General features: G+C 42.2%; 1 protein-coding gene across 2 annotated transcripts in view; it reads left to right on the top strand.

Annotated features, from left to right (window-relative positions):
• PRPF4 (pre-mRNA splicing tri-snRNP complex factor PRPF4) overlaps positions 1 to 8,932 on the top strand; it is a 16,616-nt gene that overhangs the window by 5,536 nt on the left and 2,148 nt on the right. For both annotated transcript variants that reach the window (XM_006142751.3, XM_006142750.3), the window contains exons 7-13: positions 32 to 126; positions 1,721 to 1,779; positions 3,750 to 3,873; positions 5,424 to 5,513; positions 8,036 to 8,158; positions 8,267 to 8,374; positions 8,467 to 8,585. In XM_006142751.3, the coding sequence (XP_006142813.1) occupies positions 32 to 126; positions 1,721 to 1,779; positions 3,750 to 3,873; positions 5,424 to 5,513; positions 8,036 to 8,158; positions 8,267 to 8,374; positions 8,467 to 8,585 (718 nt within the window). The remainder of the gene's footprint in view (positions 1 to 31; positions 127 to 1,720; positions 1,780 to 3,749; positions 3,874 to 5,423; positions 5,514 to 8,035; positions 8,159 to 8,266; positions 8,375 to 8,466; positions 8,586 to 8,932) is intronic.

The following is an 8,932-nucleotide window of genomic DNA, read 5'->3' on the forward strand; positions in this document are numbered from 1 at the left end:
TTGTCTTGGCTTTTTTTTTTTTTTTTTTCAGTCTTTGAATAATTTCTGCAGTCAGATTGGGGATGATCGGCCCATCTCCTACTGTCACTTTAGTCCAAATTCCAAAATGCTGGCCACAGCTTGTTGGTAAGTGCTATTTCACAGTGATATTTTTTCCTAAATGGGGGACAGAACCGAAAAAAAATTAACATTTGTCTTAGATATGGATTTCCATGTCCCCTTCCTCTACCTCTCATGATCACACCAAACTGCAGATAACTAGTGTTCTCGCTACTGTGTGATACTGTATCGCCTCTGTTCTGGACGTTCACCAGGGACTCCAGAGTCCATGGCATGTGGCAGCCTATCGTGTTCTTGACACTAGTGTTTTGGAGCAGGGCCTGTGGTGAGTTTACAGACCACGTGGTAGCCACGCCTCAGTGTAGCTTTTCCTTTCTGGTTATCTGACCTAGCTAAAGTGTTTCATTCCCATAGGTTTCACTGCCTTTACCTGTAGAGCAAGAAGATGTTTATAAAATATTTGCCTTGATGATAGTGCTTGGTATGTGGTAAGGACTCCATTTGTAAATGTGAATTCTTGGTTTTATCTTTATTTTGTTTTTTACTTACCACTACATATGCCGAAAACTCATTCTAAGATGTGTTAACTTTGTCATTTTAGTTTGGTGTTGGTTTTTGTGCAAGGCTGTCTAGTTAGAAAGAGAACTTACCTCACATTGAATGTGCAGGAACTGCTTCACTAGGCAGATACTGAGACAGGCTCAGAAGGCCAGGGACTGTACAGATCACTCCACCTCTCCAAGCCTGTTACCTTATCTATGAAGTAGAATGATTGTTCCTACCTCATCTACCTTGTGGGTCTGTTATAATTGTCACTTGTCATAATAGATATTAAAGTAATGTGTTGGAAAATTACCTAAAAAGTCTATTTTTAGAATGTAATTACTTGGGACCAGCAGATGGTGTAATGGTTTCATTTCTGGACTCCCATGTAGTTGACCGTGGTTTGAGTCCTGGACCAGGTGGCTTAAAACTCATGCCAGGCACATGTACATGTGTGCCCAAAAAGAAGAATGAAGGAGAAAGAATTGTAGTGTAGCCATCCTCGCTGGGGGGTGATTTCTTACTTTCTGTCTCTCCACAAGTGCATGTGCCCTATAGCAAAAATCTCTCTTAAAAAAAGGGGGGGGGGACCAGCAGTTAGTGTAATGGCTAAGTTTCTGGGCTCCCATGTAGATGACTGCGGTTTGAGTCCCGGACCTGGTGGCTTAAACTCACGCTGGGCGCGTGTGCGCAAGATCCCAAGAGGAGAATGGAGGAGAAGGGGGCTTGCAACGTGGCCATCCCCCGTTGGAGGGTGATTTCTCGCTTTCTGTCTCTCTGTCTCTCTCTGTCTTTCTGGCGAGCACACGCGCCCTATAGCAAAAACCTCTCAAAAAGAAAGGAAAGACTGATTACTTTATAGATCACAAATTGCTACTCGTATTCAAGAAGATATTAATATTATTATTAGGTAGTTTCCCTCACACATTGATCCAAAAGTTAAGAGTGAGAATTTGCATGATGTTAGTTATAGTGTATTAGAGGCCTCTAGTTTCATGTCACCTGGATGTATTTTTTTCTCCCGTCACCCTTCAGATTGTAAGCCAGTAATGTTACCAAGATACCTTTTCCTCCCCAGACCAATCCTGGCTGAGATGCTTTCCTTTGTATTTGATAGGAGTGGGCTTTGCAAGCTCTGGTCTGTTCCTGATTGCAACCTCCTTCACACTCTGCGTGGTAAGTAGAGTCTTACTCATTTCTGTTTTTAACCTAGTGTGAAGTCTGTTAAGCAGTAAAACTGCCTGATGTTGAAATGCAGTTCATACAGTGTTTATTCTTCTTTTAAAAAAGAATGTTTTATTTACTTTTTAAATAAATTTGACCAGAGAGGGACAGAACAAGAGAGTGAGAGAGAGAGAGAGAGAGAAAGTGGGAAAGCAAGCAACCAAGTCTAGACTCGAACCGCAGTCGGCCATGTGGGAGTCGAGCGCCCTTAACCACCACACCACCTGCTGGCCCCATACAGTGTTAAGTCTTGATTTGATGTGGTTTGATTTGATGTAACTTGACTCGGTTTGTTTTTCTCTGGCTGCAAGGTTGAAACGGAATGACTTCATACGCATACTCTTCTCTCATATGTAGTCACTTCTGGCACTTTTGTTGAGGTCACTGGTTTTTTGCTTTATGGCACGTGTGTGATGGAGAGAGAGGAAAATGAGAAAGCATCCCCTAATAGAGATGACCACACTGCAATCCCTTCTCCTCAATTGTTTTCTTGAGATTTTGGGCATGTCACACACACCCAGTATGTTTTGTTTTCTTTTCTTTTCCTTTATTTTTATTTATTTATTTATTACTATTTATTTGTTTATTAAATTTGACCAAAGAGGGGCAGAGCGAGAGAGGGAAAGTGAGAAACCAAGCTGCCAAGTCCAGATTCAAACCATGGTCGGCCACGTGGGGAGTCCAGAGCCTTTAACCACCATGCCACCTGCTGGCCCTTTCTTTTTCCTTTAAGGTTTTTGCCATAGGGCACGTGCACTCACTGGAGAGAGACTGAGAGGGAAGAGGACAAATCAGTCCCCAGGGGAATGACCACGCCACAGTCACTCTTCCGGGAATTTTGAACATGCATACCTGTGTACCCAGCATGAGTTTCAAGCTGCCAGGTCCAGGCAGTCGGCCATGTGGGAGTACAGTGCCTTAACCACTATGCCCCCTGCTTCTCCCCACCCTCCAGTATGTTTTCAAGCCTCTGGGTCTGGGACTAGAACCACACAGTCTCAGGTGGGATCCAGCCACCACACCTCCAGCTGGCCCATGCTCTGGCATTTTATAAGCTCTAAACCAAAAAAAAAAGCAAAACACAAATCTTGGGGGGGGTGTTTAATTTTTAATGTAATTTAAATATTAGGGGTTTTTTTTGTTTTTATAGAGAGATTTTTGCTATAGGGTGTGTACGCTTGCCAGAGAGACAGAGAGAAACAGACAGAAAGCAAGAAATCCCCTCCCATGGGAGATGGCCATGCCACAGTCCCATCTCCATTCTCCTCTTGGAATTTTAGGCATGCCCACATGAGTTTAAGCTGCCAAATCCAGGACTCAAACCACAGTTGATTATGTGGGAGTCCAGCAATGTAACCATTTTGCCATCTGCTTTGTTTGGTTGGTTGGTTTGGTTTTGTTTTGTTTTGTTTTGTTTTAACTTGACCAGAGAGGGACAGAGTAAGAGAGAGAGTGAGAAAGTGAAGAAGCAAGTCGCCAGGTCTGGGACTCAAACTGTAGTCAGCCATGTGGGAGTCCAGCATCCTTAACCACCATGCTTCCTGCTGCCCCTCATTTTTTTAATAGTTAAATAGCCATTCTTTATTTACTGGATGTGTGTGCACTCACCAGAGATGGGGAAAGCATCTCCCAATAGGGCATGGTCATGCTGCAATCCCTTTTCTTCCATTTCTCTATCCCATTAGGATTTGGGGCACGAATGCACATGTACCTGGCATATTTTTCAAGGTGAATGGGCCAAGACTCGAACCATGATTGACCATACTGAGCCATGGGACTGGCCTTCAGTAGTCAGTTTGATACTTTGTATATCTACAGGTTCCCCAGTATGTCCTTTTCTGTGTTATCCATCATAATCTGTGTCTGTATATTGACTGTAAAGAGGCAGGGACCTTCTGACTGTCATCTCTTAAACTCCTTAGGCCATAACACAAACGTAGGAGCAATTGTATTCCATCCCAAATCCACTGTCTCCTTGGATCAAAAAGATGTCAACCTGGCCTCTTGTGCTGCTGATGGTTCTGTGAAGCTCTGGAGCCTTGACAGGTGATTAGTACTGTTCTGTGATCTTTACTGCCATTACTAAAATAGAGGGGTGATTGGCCAGCCCTCCGACCTCAGAGGTAAAACTCTGGCTTTTAATCCCAGGGATTCTTTAAGTGTCAAAGAAACACTGTGAAAATAGAAGGGAGACTTTTTCCTTAGCCCTTTTCTCACCAGAGGACTTGCGCCAGGTTTTTCTGACCTGTTTGTTAACTTTAGATCTCAATTTTTGCCTCTAGCAAAGTGGCCACTGTTTCCTGGTTTCAGTTATTCTGAAAAGATCCAGTCTACCTTCTACACAATAGATTAATGTTGGGGAAATCCACTATTTGGCAGATTGACTAAGATAATACTTTGGCAGCTTATTCTTAGCAAATAGCCACAGGGGAGAGGAAAGTGAGATTCTGTCTCATAGCATTGCCAAGGAAGTGATGTCTTCTCCCAACAGCAGCATCCTTTACCTGGAGTTTATTTTCCAACTACAGAACATTTTTGTTTTTTATTTTTAATGTGTCTATGATCATTGTTCTCCCATCAAAAAAATTTGGAAGGGCTTTGTTGACTGAAAGACACCTGAATTCAGTCGCTTAGTTTTCTTTGGAAAGCACCTGAAGGTTCTTATTTCAGGATTGTTTAAAGAGTTTATTAGTATCTCTGCTCTTTCCCAGACAGAGTCTCATCTATGAGCACAGTAAGTTTTAATTGGCTTTGGTAATACTTAGCAATATTTACTCCCTTAGGGCTTTGGCTAGTTCTAAGTGTGCACATTGACAAAGTTCCCTTTTTAATTGCCCTCTTTAGGGTTCATGTTTATTTCCTTTCACTGGAGTTTCAGATCTTCCTTCCGCGGTTGCTGGGTAGCAGAATTTAATGGCCCCCAAAAGGAGACTGCGCCTCTATTTTTTTTTTTTTCATTTGGATCATAGAACAGGCTAAATTTTGAGAACAATTTATCTGTAATTCACTTGTACCAAACTGTTTGATTTCTGTATCCTCACATCTCTACCAAAATACGTTTTGTTTTTTCCCCTAGATTCTAGGTACTAGTTTGGTACAGAGTTACTCTTTCACTTATTAAAGTATCATTTTCTCTAATTGGTATGGCATAACTAATACAATGAATTGAGGTAAAAAGACAGTGTTTATCAAAGTTCTATGGACAATTTTGCATTTGTAGACATGTGAAGTAGTTTTATATCTTTATTTTATGAGTGCAAGAGAAACAGCATGGTCCCAATGCCACAGTCCACCCCAGCCTTCAGCCACTCCTGAGTCGTGGATAAGCATGACCCTTCCCATGTGGGACTGCCTTACAAAGCATTGGATTGCACCACTGTGTCACCCTCTGGCCCCAAAGTAGCCCTAGAGCTTGTAAAATACTGTGAAGTATCTTAAATTATTGTTAGCCCTACAGTTTTAACAAATTACAAGTGAAGTTGCAATTTAGTGCCCCTTCGTACAGAATGGGTATATCTGCACAAGAGCTATTAAGTTCAGTGAATATTTACCTGTCAAAAAAATCATGTTCTTGCATATATTTGGTTCCTTTTCAGCGATGAACCAGTGGCAGATATTGAAGGCCATACAGTACGTGTGGCCCGGGTGATGTGGCATCCATCGGGACGTTTCCTAGGCACCACGTGGTAAGGTGTCCTATTGCCATTCCATCTGTACAGGCCTGTGGCATCTTGTTAACCCTTTATGGCTATCTGCCAGTTAAATTTTTATAGCAGAAGTCTTCAATTAGGATTTTCTTGGGCTGTAGTAAATCAGAATCAGAAGAAATTTAATGTAGTTAGGGTTAAGTATATTTGTTTTTAAATGACAGTTAAACTGGAATTTCAGAGTCACTAACTGCTGGAAAACTAGACTTTTTTATTTATGAGAGAGAGACAGGCACCCTCCACAAGTCTCATAATACCATGATTCCCTTCCCAGCCCTCCAGCTCACCAGGATCTTGGGCACGTGTACACCCGGCATGTTTCAGGTCAATTTGGAATCCAATTCTCAGTCAGCCGTGTGGCTTCCAGCACTGGTTTAGTACACACCAACGCTGAACCTTTCTTCTCTTTCTTGACCAGCACCAGAAGTTTTTGTTATTTTGTTTTTTTGTGTTGTTTGCTAGACATCATACTAAGTTTCTGCCAACATATTGGTCCCTGTCTCTGGTTCTGTAAGTTCACTGAGGCCAAGATCCTTTAAAGAGCTTTTCAATGAGGTATAATTTACATACAGTAGATTAAGTATACAGTGAATCAGTCTTGACAAATACATGCCAGCCATGTGCACCATACCCCTGTCAATATAGACACCTGTACCAACCCAGAAAGTTCCGAAATGACCTTTCCTAGTTAACTCTCCCCTCCGAAACAATCATTGATCGCATTTCTATCACAGTAACTGAATTCTATCTGTTCATACAGTATGAATTTATTTCTGTCTTCTTTCACTCATATAACTTTTTTAAATTATTTTTATTTAACTTTATTATTATTCTTATTTTTTAATTTGAGAGAGAGATTGAAGGAAAGTGAGAAAAGAAGTCACCAGGTCTGGGACTCGAACCGCAGTCAGCCATGTGGGAGTCCAGCGCCCTCAACCACCATACCACTTGCTGGCCTCAGTCACGTAACATTTTTAAAAATCATTCATGTTGCATATAACAGTTCCTTTTTTTTTTTTCCCCCCAAGTTTTTACTGTAGGATGCTTGTACTTTCCAGAGAGAGGGATGGTAAAAAAATCATCTCCGATGGGGGGTGGCAGTGCCTCAATCCTGTTCTCCTCTTGGGATTTTGGGCACGCCAGGATATGCTCCGGGTGTGATTTTCAAGCCACCAGGTACAGGATTCAAACCACAGTTGGCCATGTAGGAGTCCAGTGCCTTAACCACTGTACCACCTGCTTGGCCCCCATGAGATTCTTTTATTGCTGGGGATGGTATGCTTAAGCCATGGTGTGTTTACCCTTCTTCCAGTTGATGGACTCTTGACCACTTTTAAGTTTTGGCTAGTGAAAATAAACCTGCTATAAATATTCTTGTACAAGGGTTTTTGAGGACATACGTTTTTCTTTCCTTTCTCTTAAATAGATACCTAGGAGTACAATTGCTAGCTCACAGGATAAATACTTAACTTTTTAAAAACTCTCAAGTAGTTTTCCAAAAGACTATATCATTTTATGTTCACAGAGTTCCTGTTGCTTCACATCCTTTCCAACACTTGGTAGCATTAGTCATATCATTTTACCCAGTCAAGTAGTGATACCTCATGGTTTTAATTCTTATTGCCCTGATGACTATTATCTGTGCCGAGTACTTTTTGGTGTTCTTGTTGACCATTCACATAGGCTCTTTGTGTGATGTCCTGGTGCTTTGCCCATGTTTCTTTATTTCCATGTACATAGCCAGTTCTACCACTATAAATTGAAGAGGTTCATTTCATTAATGGAGTTGCTTTAGTACCTGTGTGGAAAATCACTTGATCATTTATGTGTGGGTCTCTTTCTTTGCTCTCTTATCTATTCCATTGATCTTTTTGTAGCCTCAGCAACCAATTTAGGGCCTAGAAAGTGTGTGTTTGAGGAATGGAGGGACATAACAATGGAATGGGAGAAGAAAGAAGGCAACAAGATCCTTGCTGGGCTATTCCTCAGGAATTCTGTTCTTAAAATAGTCGCTGGAGGCCCAGCCATGGTGATGCACACATAACACCAGTGCCTACAGGGCTGGAAGCCATGGGGGAGCCCTAAGTTTAGTTCCCAGGCAAATCAGATATGCTAAGCATCAATGCACGGGCCTGTGGTTCTAGCTAGTTGAAAGGCTGGAGCAGGATTACAACAGCGAGAGTCAAACCTTGTCAGAAATACCTGTCTCTCCTTTTCCATGTTTCTTTTTCTCTCTGCCTCTTTCTTCCATAAAGGAAAAAAAATATAGCCACTGAAAGTTTTTAACAAGTCTATGGTTTCCTGATTAGCACCTAAGACAGCAATGCTTAGCTGTTGAGGCATCTTTGGTGCTAGAAAGGACATTTCTTGTTACTATAATTAATACGAGTAGTTTCAGTAGTGTAAGTTAACCTACCTTTGTTTATAGTACTCTATACGTTGTAGAAATGGTAAGTATTTGCTGCTTGATTGTTAGTATGGTTTTGTTTATTTATTCTTAGCTATGACCGTTCATGGCGCTTATGGGATTTAGAGGCTCAAGAGGAGATCCTGCATCAGGAAGGCCACAGCATGGGTGTGTATGACATTGCCTTCCATCAAGATGGCTCTTTGGCTGGCACTGGGTAAGGCTTCTTCCACGTAGCCAAGGACAGCTCAGTAGTTGCTCTGTCGTATGCCTGCTTTCATAGAGAACTGGATTCGGAGTGTTCATCTATAAATTATTTCATCAGGGGACTGGATGCATTTGGTCGAGTTTGGGACCTGCGCACAGGACGCTGTATCATGTTCCTAGAAGGCCACCTGAAGGAAATCTATGGCATACATTTCTCTCCTAATGGGTAAAAATAAAAATCACTGAATTGAGGGGTCAAGAGGGTCCCTGGTCAGAGAGCACCCTTTGTTTCTAACTTTGACACTGTCTGATCCACAGCTACCACATTGCAACTGGCAGTGGTGATAACACCTGCAAAGTGTGGGACCTTCGACAGCGACGCTGCATCTACACCATACCTGCCCATCAGAACTTGGTGACTGGTGTCAAGTTTGAGCGTAAGCTTTCCTCTTTTAGGTCTAAACACCACACAGGCAATGGCTAGGGATTGCACTTTGGTGGAATGCAGGCCAGGCTTTAGCTTAACTTACAAGTGAACTTGACCTCAGGCCAACCTATGTCCTGGTGGTTAAGGCAGTTGGATCCCACTGGAACAGACTATGCGGTTCAAGTCCCAGACCTGTCAGCTTGAAAAATATTAGACATGGGACCAGCAGTTAGCATAATGGTTATGTCACTGGACTCCCATGTAGCTAACCACGGTTCAAGTTCCGGACCCGGTGGCTTAACCTCACGTTGGGCGCAGGTGTGTGTGCGCCAGATCTTTTTTTTCTTTTTTTTTTTT

The sequence above is a fragment of the Tupaia chinensis genome, unplaced genomic scaffold (genome assembly GCF_000334495.1).
Source record: "Tupaia chinensis unplaced genomic scaffold, TupChi_1.0 Scaffold000081_1, whole genome shotgun sequence".
NCBI lineage: Eukaryota > Metazoa > Chordata > Mammalia > Scandentia > Tupaiidae > Tupaia > Tupaia belangeri.